We start from the raw sequence: 18658 nt of genomic DNA, 5'->3' as shown, positions 1-18658 counted from the left end.
ATGTGATATTTGTGAAGTTTTGGTCCTCACTTTCTTTTTCCATTTTTTCATCACTATAGAAAATATTTAATTTCATTTAAAGTTACACTAGTATCTTCCCAAAACTATAGTACTAGTAATTTCTTACACGCACTTCAAAATTATAGAAATGAAGATGATATAAATTAAAGAAGTTAGATAATTTGTTTTTCTTATAAAAACAAAAGTAGAGTATAAAAAGAAGAAGAAAAAAGTACAAATGGGTTATGTATGAAGGGAGAAGAGTACATACATACATACATACATTCTCACTCTCACTTTCCACTCAAACAGCGTGTGTGTGTTTGTTGTAAACTTCGCGAAGAAGCTAACAAATTCTCAAACAAACTGTACTCTACACTCGTCTCGTCAAATCAAAACCCAACCCTACTCATTTCTACTTTCACGCATTCTTCAATCAAACACACCCTTTTCTTTTTCTTCAATCTAAGGTATTATACTGTAACACTCTTGCTTTTTCTCATTTCACTATTTGTTTGTTTACATTTTCTTGATTCATACTGTTTTTCATCAATGGTTGCAGGTTAAGAGCCATTGAGGTCTTCAAGAAAACGTGAGGGTTTTCATCATTGTTTCTGGATTCTGTAAGTTTTTATGTTCTTTGGTACCTATCATTTTTATGCTACTTTTGAATGATCCTAATGATTTAAGCATTGTTCAATTGAAGGAATATCAAAAGAAAATGAGTTATATTTACTGATTTTAGTCAATATTGTTTGTTTCTATGTTTTGGGTTGGGTGCCCCTTTCTGAGTATCAATTTGTTTCTGCATGGTTAGTGTAGGAGTGAGGAAGGGTTGGATTTGTATCCATTGTCTGAGGAATAAAATTTTCATTTTTAGGGTTTTTTTGAGGGCATAAATTAATGTGAAATGTTTTAAAAAACGGTCGCGGTCGTGTAAAGGCTTTCGCAATTTTCGTTTGTACGGATTGCGGTCGTCGTGGTGTGAATTAACCATAATTTGTGTTTTAATTTAAAAACGGTGAATAAAGGTATCGGATTTTCATTTCATTTCTCTTTTTAGACAAATATATTTGCAAAAATGTTCATATCTGAAAGCTAAAATCCTTGATCAGATTTTGAGTTCATTTCTCTGCGTGTGTATGTCTCCCTGTGTTTCTTTCTTTCTTTCAACATTCTTGTCAATTATGTAATGTTTGATGATTGATTTATTGAGTTTTCTTTACTACAAGATGGAAATATTTCCTTTTGGATACCCTGTTTTTTGTTTTATATAAGTATTGTTTTATAGTGGAAATCTCAGTCTGTGTGATTTTGAATTTACAGACTATTGACAACATGGATTTAGAAGGAAGTGAAAGGGATTCTGTGCTAACTACTACTCAAGTGAGCATAGGTGGATTTGACACGGATGTCAAAGCTTATGATCTGGTGTCATTCTTGGAATCTGAGATCGGATATGTAGACAGATGTCGGCTGAAGACTTCTTGCACTCCTCTGGATTCATATCCGGACTTTAATATCAGTGATCTTAAAGAGAAAGAAAAAACAGATGATTATAGAAAGGTGGCACCTCATGCCTTTGTGCATTTTACTTTGGCAGAATCTGCAACCGAGGCCCTCAATGCTGCAGGTCGCTGTGACCTAATTTTGAACGGTTGCCCATTGAAGGTCATCTGTGGGCCACAAAATCCAAACTTCCTGAACAAAAGGAGGCGATCTGCGGCTCCTTTTAAGATGTCGGATGTCATCGTTGAAATTGGGACTTTGGTTAGCCTATCAAATTTTACTGTTGCTTGGAAAGGACCTGCTAAAGGGGTAAACTTTCTAGTGGATCCTTTTGATAGTATGTGCAAGCTTTGTTTCAATCGAGAAGTTGCGTTCAAACCCAAAGGAATGGCTAAAAAGGTAGTGATAAAGTGTGATTTTAAGGTGGGATTCTTGGTTAGAGACATTCTGGAGATTAAAAGATATGATGATACAGCGTATCATGTTGTTTTATTACATCTAGCTTCACCACCTTCCGTATGGTACAGAACTGCTGATGATGATATTGAAGAATCAGTTACCATTGATTTGTTGGATGACGATGATCCTTGGATCAGAACCACCGACTTTACTCCTAGCGGGGCCATTGGTCGGTGCAATTTTTATAGAATTTCAATCCCGCCTCGTTATGGTGCAAAGTTGAATAAGGCATTGGAATATCTGAGATGCCAACGAGTGCCACGGGTTCAGTTGACCAGGCCACTTAGGATACAAAATGAACCTGATTTTGGGGTGCCCATGTCCGATGCCTTTTTCTACATAGATTTTCAAAAGGACATTTCATTTGATATAATGTTCCTGGTCAATGCAATTGTGCATAGAGGAATATTCAACCAGTACAGTTTATCAAACCAGTTTTTCGAATTGCTGAGACATCAACCTAAGGATGTCAGCGTGGCTGCCTTGAAGCACTTATGTACTTACAAGCGCCCAGTGTTTGATGCCTTTAAGAGGCTGAAAGCAGTCCAAGAATGGTTGCTCAGTAATCCAAAACTTTATCAGATCTCCAAGCCGTGCGATAATGTTATGGAGGTTAGAAGACTGGTTGTTACTCCAACAAAAGCCTATTGCATAGCCCCTGAAGTTGAATTGTCTAATAGGGTCCTCAGAAATTTTAAAGATGTTTCAGACCGATTCTTGAGAGTTACCTTCATGGATGAAGGAATGCAAACACTTAATGTATATGCTCTTAACTACTATGTGGCTCCCATTGTGAAGGAAATCACAGCAAATTCCTTTAAACAGTATACAAGAATATATAAAAGGGTTAGGACAATCTTGGAAGATGGGTTTTACTTTTGTGGCCGAAAATATTCATTTTTGGCTTTTTCTTCGAATCAACTTAGAGATCGTTCTGCATGGTTTTTTGCCGAAGACAGAAACATAAGCTGTGACGATATAAGAAGTTGGATGGGAAGATTTAATCAGAAGAACATTGCAAAGTGTGCGGCTAGAATGGGACAATGCTTCTCATCTACATATGCATCAGTGGACGTTGCTGCGAATCAAGTTAACTCGATGCTACCAGATGTTGAGAGGAATAATTATGTTTTTTCTGATGGCATCGGTATCATCACTACTGATCTTGCAGATGAAGTAGCTGAAAAATTGAAATTGGACAAGGTACCCTCCGCTTACCAGATCAGGTATGCTGGTTTTAAAGGGGTTGTAGCCAGTTGGCCTTCTAAAGGAGATGGAATCAAACTTTCTTTGAGGCCCAGCATGAACAAGTTTCAGTCTACTCATACTACCTTGGAAATCTGTGCCTGGACTCATTTTCAACCTGGTTTTCTTAACAGGCAGATTATAACATTGCTTTCAGCTCTGGAAGTGCCTGACGAAATATTCTGGAAAATGCAGGAGAGTATGATTTCAAAGTTAAACCAAATGCTCGTTGATGCAGAAGTTGCCTTTGATGTTCTTACTAAGTCTTGTTCTGAGCATGGAAATGCTGCAGCAATAATGTTAAGTTGCGGCTTCAGTCCCAAAACAGAACCTCATCTTAGAGGCATGCTAAATTCTATCCGTGCTGCGCAGCTTTGGGGCCTTAGAGAAAAGTCTAGGATTTTTGTTTCATCTGGGAGATGGTTGATGGGTGTTTTAGATGAGTTGGGTGTGCTTGAACAAGGGCAATGCTTTGTTCAAGTTTCTACTCCGTCTCTTGAAAATTGTTTCGCCAAGCACGGCTCACGATTTTCAGAGACAAACTCCCTCCATGTGGTGAAAGGGCTTGTGGTGATGGCCAAAAATCCATGTCTTCACCCTGGAGATGTGAGAGTTTTGGAAGCAGTTGATGTCCCGGATCTACATCATTTATATGACTGTCTTGTTTTCCCTCAAAAGGGCGAAAGACCCCATTCAAATGAAGCTTCTGGAAGTGACCTTGACGGGGATCTGTACTTTGTCACATGGGATGGAAATCTCATTCCACCTAGTAAGAGGAGCTGGACACCTATGGAGTACACTGCTTCAGAAAGCCGGCTTCAAACACGGCATGTCACTATCCAGGTAAGTGTTTTTAGAATGTCATCTATGTAGTTCCATTGTTAATGTCATCTTATGCCAAAACTAATAAAATTTCATGTTGGGGATGGAGAGATGTTTCTTCTGATAGAGCATACGAATTTGAGTATGCAAAGAACTGTTTCTAATTCCACACATATAATTGACTATCACAAAATGTTTATAGTTCTTACACATACAATTATAACCTCTGATTTATATGTTGTGGGTGTGTTATCTTGTTGAGTATATATTGCAAAAACAAGTGATCTGTATTAAGTTAGTTTGTCTTCCACACTGCAGGACATTATTGAATTTTTTGTCAAAAACATGGTGAATGAGCATTTGGGTTCAATCTGTAATGCACATGTGGTACATGCTGATTCCAGTGACTATGGTGCTTTGGATGAGAAATGCATACACTTGGCTGAGTTAGCAGCCACTGCTGTTGATTTTCCAAAGACTGGCAAGCTTGTCACTATGCCTCCTAATCTGAAACCCAAGCTGTACCCTGATTTTATGGGGAAAGAACACCACCAATCATACAAGTCGAAAAAAATTCTGGGCAGACTTTACCGGCGTATCAAAGACGCTTATGATAAAGATATTGATGCACCTGAAGTGAACTGTGTATCCGGTGATATAAATTATGATACAGATCTCGAGGTTCCAGGATCTGCTGATTTTATTGATGATGCATGGGAACAAAAGTGTTCTTATGATGGCCAGTTGATTGGATTACTCGGTCAGTACAAAGTGAAAACTGAAGAAGAAGTTGTCACCGGACAGATCTGGTCCATGCCTAAATACAACAGCAGGAAGCATGGGGAGCTTAAGGAGAGGCTGAAGCACTCGTACAGTGCTCTCAAAAGAGAATTTAGGCAAACCTTTGAGAAACCAAATTCAGATGTTGGAGACTTGAGTGATGAAGAAAAAAATTTGCTGTATGAACAGAAAGCTTCTGCCTGGTATCAGGTGACATATCATCCTAAATGGGTCAAAAAAACCCTTGATTTGCAAATTAAAACCTCAGATGACCAAGAGGCAGATAGTTTGAAGAATGTGATGTTGAGTTTTCCTTGGATTGCTGTTGATTACCTAGCTCGCACAAAGATAAGGAATCGGAAAGTTGGAAATTTGGATTCAACCAAGCCAGTTGATTCACTGGCGAAATATCTATCTGAAAGGTTATAGTTCTATGTCACTCTATCATGGCTACAAGGCCGCTCTGCCACGTCAATAGGTTTTCCTTTTGGCATTCAGTTTAGCTACTTTAGTTGTAACGAGTTATGATTTTTTTTACTTGCATTACCCGCATTTGCTTTTGAGAGTTAAGATTGTAATAAGTGTTCTTGATACTTTTGATTGTAATCTGGCCTTGTGTTAGGCTTCTGATTATAATGTTGTGAAACTTTCAGACTCTCAGTATGTAAAATTAGTAAATTACAGTTGCCTAAGTGCTGTTTTCTTTTGAAGAAATTTCACCAATTCAAGTTGATAAATATATAGCAGTTCTCATTCCAGAGTGAAAACTTTAAACATGCTGGTGGTGTATGACCCCACCAACAAGACTTGCCACAAGACTTGTGAAAACCAATACTTGAAAAAATTGTACTAGTTCCCCCACTAAAGTACATAGAAAAAGACATTTTGACATGACCTTGTATCATTTCAACAATCATAAATAAAGATATTAATAAAACTGTAGCATGATATAAACACACCAAGAAAAAAAAGAAGCTCTTCACCACAAATTGTACTACATGTGTAACTATATAAATAGCACTATTGAGATTTTTCCTCATCCCTTTTTGTATGATCAAATTTTCAACTACCACAATTATTTATTTACCAATATATTCATCACTGTATAGTGAGAAAAGTCTTATCTCATTGATGGCAACAGTATGCATTACTTTGCTCCATGATGCATGGGAGTATTTATTGATATGCCAGCTACTTGTGCCCTCTCTTCCTTTATGTCAATTTCTTCATTATGGTATTGTAGACTTCGTGGCATTTATGCTTGTTTAACTCTGATAAATGTAGGCCATATACTTTTTTTATACTCTCAGACCGTTAGCTTTCATTCATTTTGCTACTTCTAAACCTTCACAGCCATTTATTTGCTTTTAACTCAGCTTGGAAACTATGATACATCAGTACAATTGTGTCAGAAACTTTAGGGAAAATAATGGCTAGAGGCATGTGATTTTCATAGTCCTATTTACTTTGGTTTTGAATGTTCATTTATAAAACATGTACCACCTAAACATGTGATTGCATACAAAGTAGTTAGTGGTATAACAGTCTTTTTTCTCTCTTTTGAATCTTGTGAATTATGGATAGGCTTGTAAATGAAAAATGATATTTTCATAAGATGAAAAAATGATATTTTTTTGATATGAAAATGTTAAAAAGGAAATGTTGAAAATTATTCAAGCAGAGGTCCCATAGCTTAGAGGACATGGTCCAAAGTGAGCAAGTATTTAAGGCAAATGACCTATATTAATGCATGCCATTACTACAAGGGAAAATTTCTAAGGCCAAGATTTTGGCGACTAAAGATATTTGTAGAAAGGTAGGGTATAAGATACATAATGATTAAAAATAATGTATTGATACACAAATAGTTGATCGTCGTCGCTACGGCGCCATTCTGGCATCACCGCAACCATTCAATTTTTGTCATGCTCTATCTGTCTACTGCTATGCGCCTTGCGCCATCGCCTGATCACTACAAGCCAGCACTTCACACTTGGTACTCACTCATGTGTATGTGAATTCTACTCCAACTGTTATCTTCTTGTCGGCCGACACCTCAAGTAGCACCATAGTCAGATTCGCCATCTCGAGGAAACCTTCCCGAATGCTTTATGACCTCATAGCGTCACCTCAGTGACATGGATTTGGAAAACATGAAGGGAATTCTCATGAAAATAATTTCTTAAAGTGAAAAAAAGTCAGAATATGGAGATAGATCGATGAATTGCAGTTTTTGCTATAACTATTTATAGAATTTTGAATTCAGATGCAAATATATAGAAGAGGAAAATAATACAGTTAGCAGCTGAGTTAATCACAATTATTGCTTCAATTATGCATCAGAAAGTCCATTTATCTTTAATTAGGCCCCAAATGTTCCTTTACCTATCAGGTCATGTTCTGATTGGTATGGTTTAGTTTTTTCTTCAACCATTGCTAATTCAAAAGAACAATTGAAATTGACAGATTAATTTGCTTTTTATATAACTTTTCAATAATTCCAACACATCCTTCTTCCGAATTCGATACAAATTCTCATGTTTCCCAACCACAATATATTATATACTATTTTAAGTAACTATCAAAGTGCTTATTATCTATTTATCAGCACTTTAACAATATATATAATATTTTACAGAAAACACAAAAGTACATGAAAAAGATAGCTGAGAATCATGGCATTGCATGGAGTTGCTAAATTTTTTAAGAACCATGACATGACATGGAACGTTCCTATTTTCTTCGTGGTGAGAGTTAATCGCTTGAAGTTGAACCACAAGGATAGTTCCAATTAAGTAACTCTTCAATCATCTGCAAAGCAACTCTTTCCTCTTCTTCTACTACCACCCTATTTTCAATATCAGCATTACCATTATCACCATCGATAATGTGTTGCGAAGATCCTATCTCTGACTCTGCGATTTTCTTCTTCCCGCCAAGCTCAACCCTCATGACCCAATTAGAATCCGAATGCGATCCAGCTCTTTTTTGCCACACTCCAATGTGAGAATTATCAGTATCCAGCCTCAGACAAGTGAGTGATGGAGAAGGGTCTTTGCAATACTTTCTAAGCTTTGTGCTGAGTAGCTCAGAGAGTGCCTTGGGAGACAAGAAAGAGTCATTATTACTTCCACCACCACCATCACCGCTGCCACCGCCACAAGTAGTGTCAATAGCATCTTCACCTTGATTCTTCGGGAAATTAGTCTTCGCACTCTGACCATTCATCAAAATTGCTGCTTGATCATACGCTCTTGCCGCCGCCTCTGCTGTCTCAAATGTCCCTAACCAAACCCTTCTCTTTCTGCACATTTCATCCAACACAAAAAAACAAGTATTAACTACAACAACAGATAACAAAATGTGAGAGAAAAAAACAACATTTATAGGTGCATTGTGTGGATTTGATTGGAAGATAGACAAATGAGGTAACATACAACAAAGGGTGGCGAATCTCTGACACCCAAGAGCCCCACTGGCGTTGCCTGACTCCTCTGAACTTCTTTGTTTGTTGTACCATATTTGCAGTGATGGGAATGAATGAATGAATTAATAATAAAGGTTATGTTTTTTTTTATATAACATATGAAAATGTGAGTGATGTTGCTAAATTTATTTATATTAGGCTGTCGGTGTGGAAATTGGACGGAAAGTGGAATTTAAACAAACAGTACATATGCAATAAAAGTTTCACCAGCACAAGTTTGATAAATACATAGCTAACTTGTAAATTAACTACTGAAATTAATGAGGTGAAGCAGGTAGGGTTCTCTTTTTTGGCTATTGTCATCATAATGTGTGCATATGCTATGTTGTCATCCACTCTCTAGACTTGACTATTGAGTTTGTATTTCATATCCACATGTTTATTTCTCCATACTAAATAATCATATTCAAAATATTAGCAGAGACACGAGAGTTTCGTAAAATATTATCGAAGATACTGAAATTAACTATGACACAAAAGATTGACATCAGATCAATTTTTTGTGTCAATGTTAATGTTAATGTCTTCAATAATATTTTACTTCAGATGAATCTTTTTAGGTATGTGGCTCTTATAGTATTTTGAATATTATCAAAGAAAATTGAAATTTCTTTATTATAAAAATTGTGAATAAAACAAAACAGAAACAAAATAATGCATTTTAAGGTAAATTTGAAATATCAACTACCATTTGGTACGGATTATTTCCGTTTACGAAAACGTTAGAAAGTGATTTTTTTATTATCACGTGAATTATAATGTATACCAACATTATTACACTTTTGTGTAGTGTAAAGTACTAGTATATCTAACATTCATATTTTTCTGTATATTTAGTTATCTATGACTTTTTATAGGGTTTTTTAGTTAATAGCTATTGTTGTTAGGACTTAGGAGCATAAATCTAAGAGGAGTCAGGAGAGTTAGTTAAACATAAACTAATAGCTAGTCTATTATTTATAAGTTAGTGAAATAAGTGTATTATTTATAAGTCTCACTTTTAGGTAAGACTATATCTAGCTAGTAATCCAAATAATTATTCTTTAAATTTATTATTAAGAGATTCCAACCCTAACACTATTTTTGATTAGTGAAACCTATGTCCTATTACATTTAATTGTTTATTTATTTCATCACATTTAATTTTTTTAAATATTTTTATATGATATTTCGCTAGTAGAAAGTATAATTGATTTAATTTAATTAGTCGATTTATCGAATATCAAATTTATAAGAAAATAATTTTTCTTATAAATATGATTAAAATGAAGTCTTTTTTGATATTATTTCTATTGCAATAAAATTCTGCATTTTGACGAGATTTATTTGATTTTGGCAAAAAATATATTACATAAAAATTATTTATACTATGTAAATTTAGACATATTTTGGTGTAAATATGTTATGTATGTTTTATTTTTTTAAAATTTAATTTAATTTTAATTCAAAAATTAAGGAAACAATATTAAAAGTGTGTAAAAAATTGTGTCTCCTAAAACAATAATTATATATTTTTAAGAGGATTGATTTTGTCATTTAAAAAATAATAATAATGTAAAGATTTTATATAAAATATTGATTTTATTTATAAAAAAAATTAAATTCATGATTTTATGACGTATGTACTATCTAATCAATAGTATATACATCACTTTCAAATTATTATTATTTAATTATTTTTATTTATAATAATAAAATTAAATAATAGTTGATGATGATAGTTTAATAAAATTATTTTTTCCCTCTTATATTTATAGTTCTTTTTCTTAGTTTTGATTTTTCGAAAATGATCTAATACGACCGTTTATAGTAAAATGGAGGGAGCTCTAGCTTCTTGCAAACAAATCAATTAATTAGTGATATGCTACTAAACACTATAGCCGACATTTATTTGTCATGAGATTAAGATAGTTTTTTTAATGAAAAAGAAATCATGTGATTAAGATAGTTAATTACCTACTAAATCAATCACAGTATTGTATGAGCATACCACAAATATAGAAATAATAAAAAAAATATAGAAAACTTAAGACAATACCTAACTTTTTGTCTTTTTATATAAATTTATTATTGGTCATAATCATAATAATAAATTCATACAAATGAATAAATATTTTTTTATATATTTTTACAAAACATAAAGGTGTTTTATTTTGTCTTTTTAATATACGTGTAGCTTAAGGCAAAATCAATTATTTTATTTATGGATACAACTAATTGACTTGGTCATCTTTGATAATTTTATGGCTGTAATGGTTGGAAGGTTGTTGAGGTCGTTAATAACTATTTAACTAATTAACTAATAATTTAGAAAATTAAAAACAGATGTCACATTTTTATTTGATCTTTGGCAAGTCAATTTATTGGTAGGCCAAATGTTGTTTTAGAAATATTGTGACAAATCACAGCTCGTACGATATTACATGTGCATGTCCATTCCATATACTGTTGTTGAGGACATGAGAGACATTGAAATATTTATTTATGGGCCTTGAATAATGAAGTAGGGTAATTCATGTTTAAATTTTAATTTTTGAAGTAGGGTAATATTATTAATTTTGAGAAGTTTTTTAATTCATTTCAATCATGTCTCAATCATTGATAAATTCGTACATTATTTTTCGGTTGTCTAATAATTTCTACATTGAAGTTCAAGATTGACTATTCCAATTACAAAGATATATTTTAAAATTGATTCCAATTACAAAGGTGAGAAAGAGAGGAAACACTTATAATATTATCAGTTCAAGTGTATATTTTACATTGTAACATAGATCCTATAACCTATTTATAGGATAAAATGTAGGTTACAATCACATAAATATAACTCATTACCAATTGTTAGAGGTATATATAGTAAGCTCAAGGTACTTTGGCCTCATAGTGTTAACAATAGGGTAATACAGTTTGGTTGTTTATAGTGTAGATAGTGGTTATAGTTCTGTTAGGAGTTTGTTAGCAAGTGGTTAACAGTTAGCTAACAAACTATGAAGTCTGAGTTGTAGACTTTGAGAAGTATAAATTGTAAAAGGCTAAGGCTTGAGATTGTAATACTCCATTCTCTACATTTTTCATTTTTAATATGATATTATAAGTGGTTCAGATCTAAACCACGTTTTGATTAGTCTTTTTCACTAGAAAATTCTTAAATCGACTTCAGATTCCTTCATTCAGGGGCGGTTTTATAGTCTAGCGAACCTGGGCACGTGCTCGGACTCAACCCGTATTTTCTTTGTATTCCCCCAATCTAATAGCCGTCTCTTTAGACAAAACCAGAGACAAAATTAATAAAAATAGAATGTGAAAACTAAAACAGATGAATAAACAATGACTCAACCCAATTAATTATCTCTCTTATGTAACACACTTTATGATTGTTTATATATTATGTAACATATAACTTGGAGTTAAATTTTTTGCTCAGGCTGCCTAAAATTCCTGGCTCCGCCACTGTCTTCACCATGCATCATTAATGGCGAACTCTGCAAATCAACATTCGTTCACGGATAATCAAGATCCATCACGTAGTACTTCATCGAGCTTCTTCACATTGAATTCCAACAAAACCTATGGTCCGAAACTCTCGATCCAGCTCAAAGATAACAACTATCTCCTATGGAACCAACATGTGGAAGGGGTGATTCTCACTTAGAAAATGCACAAATTTGTGGTGAATCCCCAAATTTCAGTAAAGTTCAAGACATATGAAGATCGGCTGTAAAACAACGTCTTCGAAGAATACGAATCATGGATTGTTCAAGATCAAGCATTGTTCATATGGCTTCTACCTACCATTTCAAAATCGGTACTACCTAGAGTGTTATCTTGCAAACATTCTTATTAAACGTGGGATAAAATTCACAAGTTCTTCAATGCTCAAATGAGAGCTAGGGTTCATCAGCTGAGAGTGGAATTAAAATCCACCAAGAAAGGAAATAACTTAATCACTGAATTCGTGCTCACAATCAAAGCAATTGTGAGCTCACTTATTGCTGTAGGTGACTCGATCTCGAAGCAGGATCAAATTGACTCCATTTTAAATGGATTACCAAAAGAATATAACCCCTTTGTGATGCAAATGTATGGGAGCACTGAGGCACTTTCACTCTGTGATGTGGAAGCTCTCTTGTATGTTCAAGAAACACAATTTGACAATTTAGGCAAGAACTAGTTGTGGCACAGGTATCTGCTAATGTTGCTCATGCAGGTCATGAAACAAGTGAGTCTCATGGAAGCTCCAGCAATGCTCGGGGAAGGGGTCGTGGATACATAGGTAGAGGGCGTGGAAGAGATCGCTATATCCAAAGAAACAAGCCTACATGTCAGTTATGTGGAAAATCGACCATGTGAAGTTGAACTGTTGGCACATGTATGGTGAATCATTCACCCCTCATAATCCCAGTCAAGAAAAAATGAGCCTCAGAGTGACAAAAAGACCAAAGGAGAAACTACCGGCTCAAGATCTCAAGCAATGGTAATGACAACTACTACAATTCAGCCATCTGCATTCACTCAAGAATGCTCTCTACCATCTGAACTTGGTTCCCAGATATGGATTGTCGAGTCAGGTGCATCTCATCATCTTACACCCTTTGAAACTTGTATGCACAATAAAAAAACTTATAGAGGTAAATGTCAAGTACATGTAAGAAATGGTTAGAGTTTACATATGAAAACCATTGGTATTTCCTAAATAAAAAAATAAGTTTATTCTTGATGATATCTTACATGTCTCTTCTATTACCAAAAACCTATAGTTAGTATCTAAGTTCTCCATTGATAATCATGTCTTGTTTGCATTCCACCCTAACAAATGTTATGTTAAATGCCAGGGTTCTAAGGAAGTCCTTCTTAAAGGGTTTCTCGAATCCAATGGACTTTATTGCTTATCTAATCTCACATTCAATAAAGCCAGGTCTGCTGAAAAACTTTATCAGTCATAGATTTTTTCTATTGTTTCAAATTCAAATAATGTAGTTGATTCTGATGTACTATGGCATTGTAGACTCGGACATGCCAATTTTAATACTTTCAAAAGTATTCTCAAATATTGTAATATACCAATTCAAAATAAAACTTCTCTTGAACTATGTAAGTCATGTTGTTCAGGAAAGTCTCATAGATTGCATGCTTTTATGTCATTAAATACATATATCTGTAGCAACCTGCCTAAAAATTAGACTTAGAGAGCCGCCACCTATTCTGAAGGGCGAATAGGAAACCCTACGCAGACATGAGATTCAGGGTAAGTTATTACAATCAGGTTGAGGGAAGGTATTAGGCACCCTCAACCCTTTCCTAAAGGCTAACATTGCAAAGATAAGGGTTTATGGCAAAGATAAGGTTTATGGCTAATGAAATGAAAAAGGCAAAAATTTAAAAATTAAAACTGAATTGAGATTTTTAGGGGGGAGACTCGCCTTGTTACCAAGTGCCTACGTACCTCCTTATGGAGGATCAGAGTCAACGTAGTTCGGGCACAGGGTTGTACGCCTTAGAATTGAATTTTATGGTTTGAAATTGTTTAAAGGCTTTTTGAATGGCCTATTCGCAGTTTTGAAATTGATTTGAATGTGGAGAAATGTCTTGAGGTTTGGCATACAACCCTGATTTGATTTGGCACCGTTAGATGCAGTGACCAATGGACTTGGTCAGTATAGCTAACGGATTAAAGGCATTGCTGATTGCTCAGATCGATAGATTGATCATCGCGGGCAGCAAATTAAAATGTATTTTAATTTGTGTATTTTCATCTCTCGTCTAAAGCGACTGATAGCTTCAATCGGGTCAAGGAGAGAATTAATAAGAGTTAATTAAGTTAATTAGAACAATTTATTTCTCTTCTAATACGACTAATGGATTTAGTCGGTTCGAGGATAAATTAAGTCATCAATAAAAAAAAAACAATTAAACAAATTTTGGGAATTTGAACGAATTAGTTTATATAAAAAACAAATTACAAACTTTAGAATTTAGTTAAAATTTATTTTTGAAGACAGGGGGTGTAGATTTGTTAAAGGGATAGTAAATGAGAAGGCGTGGTTAGTGAATGGGCTAAGCCCATCTGTATTTGAGTCCGTTGGGGTTAGATACTACGTAGGTGCGTGTGGCTAGGGTGCGCGCTCACGAAGACAACCGTTGGATCTTAATCCAGATGAAGCAAACGGTCTGCATGCGTTTGAGATAAAAAGGGTGTACACTTTTGATGCACATGGAATCACGTTCCATGATGCTGCCAAGTGTCCATGAGAGGACAAGTGACGACGATCAAGATGCCCAGGGATAATTAACAAAAAAACTCACACCGACCCTCTCTCATTTTTCTCGTTCCCTTCTCTCTCTATTCTCTCCGTCTCGCTCTTCTATCTCGCACAACAACAACAACAACTAAACCTAGCAACAACCCATAAACCCACCGTCGGCCACCGTCGGCCACCATAGATCCCAAAAAAAATCACCGTGTGAAACCCATATTTCCCAGCTTCCGATGAAGATTCAGATGAATCTTCATCGTTCTCACCCCGTTCCCTCATCGAAACCCAGCAAACACCATAGAATAACAAACCTAAACCCCCAAATCAAACCCATATTCACATAATTCTCCCAGATTCGGCATGCAATTAACGATTCAACCAAAACAAAAACAACACACAAGTATGCAAATCTCAAGGAATCTAAGCTAAGTGATAGATCCGGTTACCTTGTGTTCTTGATTTCTGGAACGTGTAAGCTCCCTCCTCTAATCTCCTTCTCTCCGTGTGTGATTTGCAGGTGAAAACGAAAACGAGGTTCTTAGGGCTTATGGCGTTCGCGGCGGCACAAGATGCTCTCAGGGTTTTCTCTGCAAATTTTCTCCGACCCCTTCTACTGATAATCTTCTTTTATTTTATAGTTAGGTTTAGTGATTAGTTTTAGGAAAGATTTGATTCAATTGTTGTTAGGTTTGTAATGATTCAGATTGGATTTTATTTTTTTGTAATCAAATTGATTCAATAAAGATCTTTCATTTATCTTTAAGTTTCTCAGATTTGATTTTTTTGTTGTTATTGATTGAATTCTATTTTTGTTAAGATTTGATCTCGATTATTGTTTGATTATGGTTTCCGAGATTTGATTGAGTGAAGATTGTCTTTGATTCATGGAAAAATTCTGGGCTTGGGCGTTTGAAGATTGCGATCCGCACATCCATGACGAAACGGCGCTAGGGTTTCCACTGGCTGCGCAAGGTAGAAGGAAATGAACAGAGTTGGGTCGGTTTGACCCGTTTAGAACCCCAACCCACTTTGGTTAATACGTTGACCCGGTCCACTAATACCCTAAGTCTAATAACTGGCCCACTTGGCTGTTACACTTTGGCCCAACACCTATTATTCTAACAACCTAATTAACCAACTAAATGACACGTAATCACTTGATTAATCATAATGGTTAACAATAATACTAATCACTAACATAGTTATACCCTTAACAATCTATCCTATAATAATCTAATTGTAATTTTAATAATAATAATAAAATCCTAATCAATTAATCTAATATTAATATTAATAATAAAATGATATTAACCATTAATAGATAGTGATAAATATTATTATTTGGTAAAAATAATGAAAAATAACAATTTAAATGATTAACTGATGACAGAACATAAAACAAATAGACCAACAAATAAATTGGATTCTGAATGTTCGCTATTCATGTCTTCATTTTATTTTTTAACAAATTTATAAGGGAATTTTATAAGAGAGCGAGTTTAATAATAGATATATTAAACCCTATGGCTCTTAATTTTTAACACCCTTAATAAATTAAAACGGGAATTGTATCGGGTAAATTTTGGGGTATGACAGCTGCCCCTATTTAATTATCTTGGATTAAACGGCGTGAGAATACGCAGGTCTCACGCTTTTCAAATCGAAGAATTATTAAATAATGGAAGACCCCTAAATTTACCTCGTGCTTGAGTGTGAGTGAGAAAATCGTCCTGCTAAAGCCTGAGTCTTACATAGCGAGGACTTACCGTTAGTTGTGTAATTAGCTTACTGTATTGCCAGTAAACTTTCGTAGTTTATGAACTCCACTTACTATAGTTCTAGTAAGTTTTCGTAGTTTGTGAGCCCCAGTAGGATCACTCGCTATAGTTCTAGCAAGTTCACCTGCACCGATAGGGTTATTTGCTATGCTTATAGCAACCTCACCTGCACCATTTGGGATCATTTTCCATGCTTGTAGCAAACTCACCCGCACCATTTAGGATCATTTGCCGTGCTTGTAGCAAATTCACCCGCACCATTTAGGATCGTTTGCCGTGCTTGTAGCAAACTCACCTGCACCATTTAGGATCATTTGCCGTGCTTGTAGCAAATTCACCCGCCCCATTTAGGATCGTTTGCCGTGCTTGTAGCAAATTCACCCGCACCACTTAGGATCGTTTGCCGTGCTTGTAGCAAACTCCCCTGCACCATTTAGGATCATTTGCCGTGCTTGTAGCAAATTCACCCGCACCATTTAGGATCGTTTGCCGTGCTTGTAGCAAACTCCCCTGCACCATTTAGGATCATTTGCCGTGCTTGTAGCAAATTCACCCGCCCCATTTAGGATCATTTGCCGTGCTTGTAGCAAATTCACCCGCACCATTTAGGATCGTTTGCCATGCTTGTAGCAAACTCCCCTGCACCATTTAGGATCGTTTGCCGTGCTTGTAGCAAATTCACCCGCACCGTTTGGATTGTTTGCCGTGCTTGTAGCAAACTCACCCGCACCATTTAGGATCATTTGCCGTGCTTGTAGAAAATTCACCCGCACCATTTAGGATCGTTTGCCGTGCTTGTAGCAAACTCCCCTGCACCATTTAGGATTGCTTGCCCTGGTTTGGGCAAGCTTACCTGTATAGAAGTTTGTTCTGTGAATGCGTATGCATCATGCCTATGCATCGTGCTTATGCATTATGCGCGTGCATGTGCCCCTGTTGTTTATATAATGTATGTGTATGGATGTTCACACATGCAAATGATACATGTATGTAAATGAGTATGTATGATAACCCCAACACCATATCTCCTTATCACCCATTGCCTTTGCTTAACCTCTTTTGAACTATTTGTGAATCCTAGCTCAGATTGTATTCGAGTAATCCATTGATATTATCCTTTGTGGGAGAGTTCTATTAGATTCGAGTTATCGCAACGTAGGGCGTATGTAGCCTTCCGGAGATTTCGCAGTTTTATTCTATTGCTTTTGTATTGACAGTTTGTAAGTTTCTCATGTTAAATCCAAGTTAAAGCTTATGAAAATAATTTAACCTTTGCAGATGGTATTGAAATGAGAAAAGAAAGCGTAGTATGCAAGAAAAGAAACTTTTATTGATATTGCCTTGAATTGACGAGTGTACAAAATGCAAGAAAAGAAAATGACAAATAGAAATGATATTAATACTGTCGTTGCTCCTTTGTTATCAAGGGTCCCGGTAATCCTTCGACCTTAGAAGCAGATGATTGTACGAATCCCCATCCTTCGTAGTCTGTCTTCAGCTTATGATCAATGATCCTGCCTTTGCTAGGCGTAATATTTTTTGACCGCATCAGAATTGATTGGGTGCGGTAGCTCGTCCCCATCCATTGTAGTGAGTACTAACGCTCCTCCTGAGAACACCGTTTTTACCACATATGGACCTTCGTAGTTAGGTGTCCATTTTTCACGGGCGTCAAGTCGAGGTAATAGTATTTTCTTGAGAACAATATCACCTTCTTTGTAAGTTTGAGGACGGACCTTTTTATCGAACGCCTTTTTCATCCTTTTCTGATAGAGTTGCCCGCGACACAAAGCCGTCAGTCGCTTTTCTTCAACGAGATTAAGCTGATCAAAACGGGTTTTTACCCATTCTGATTCTTCTAACTTTGTGTCGGCTAGGACTCTTAATGAAGGAATCTCCACTTTGATAGGAAGGACTGCTTCCATACCGTAAACCAAGGAGAATGGTGTTGCTCCTGTAGATGTGCGCACCGAGGTTCTGTAACCGTGTAGGGCGAAGGGAAGCATTTCGTGCCAATCCTTGTATGTTTTCACCATCTTTTGTATTATCTTTTTGATATTTTTATTTGCAGCTTCGACAGCGCCGTTCATCTTAAGCCTGTATGGTGAAGAATTGTGGTGTTCAATCTTGAACTCCTCGCACAGCTCCCTCATCATATTGTTGTTTAGATTCGACCCATTGTCGGTGATAATCCTGTTTGGAACCCCATACCGACATATGATATTATGTTTGATGAATCGGGTGACTACTTGTTTAGTCACGTTGGTGTAAGAGGCAGCTTCAACCCATTTGGTAAAGTAGTCTATGGCGACCAATATGAATCG

At 35.7% G+C, this 18658-nt stretch overlaps 2 protein-coding genes across 2 annotated transcripts; one reads left to right on the top strand and one right to left on the bottom strand.

The window, feature by feature from the left end:
• Window positions 1–230: 230 nt before the first annotated feature.
• On the top strand, window positions 231–5767 carry LOC131660635 (RNA-dependent RNA polymerase 6-like). Its single transcript, XM_058929916.1, has 4 exons — window positions 231–470; window positions 563–623; window positions 1327–4056; window positions 4354–5767. The coding sequence occupies exons 3-4, from the start codon at window positions 1339–1341 to the stop codon at window positions 5242–5244; spliced, it is 3609 nt and encodes a 1202-aa protein (XP_058785899.1). The 5' UTR covers window positions 231–470; window positions 563–623; window positions 1327–1338; the 3' UTR covers window positions 5245–5767.
• Window positions 5768–7426: 1659 nt separating this feature from the next.
• On the bottom strand, window positions 7427–8470 carry LOC131655127 (ethylene-responsive transcription factor SHINE 2-like). The gene is made up of 2 exons (XM_058925032.1): window positions 8253–8470; window positions 7427–8119 (listed from the first exon to the last, which is right to left on the bottom strand). The coding sequence occupies exons 1-2, from the start codon at window positions 8333–8335 to the stop codon at window positions 7570–7572; spliced, it is 633 nt and encodes a 210-aa protein (XP_058781015.1). The 5' UTR covers window positions 8336–8470; the 3' UTR covers window positions 7427–7569.
• Window positions 8471–18658: the final 10188 nt, after the last annotated feature.

The sequence above is a fragment of the Vicia villosa genome, linkage group LG3 (genome assembly GCF_029867415.1).
Source record: "Vicia villosa cultivar HV-30 ecotype Madison, WI linkage group LG3, Vvil1.0, whole genome shotgun sequence".
Lineage (NCBI taxonomy): Eukaryota > Viridiplantae > Streptophyta > Magnoliopsida > Fabales > Fabaceae > Vicia > Vicia villosa.
Note: the sequence above shows the minus strand (reverse complement) of the source record. Positions and strands in the feature narration are given on the sequence as shown.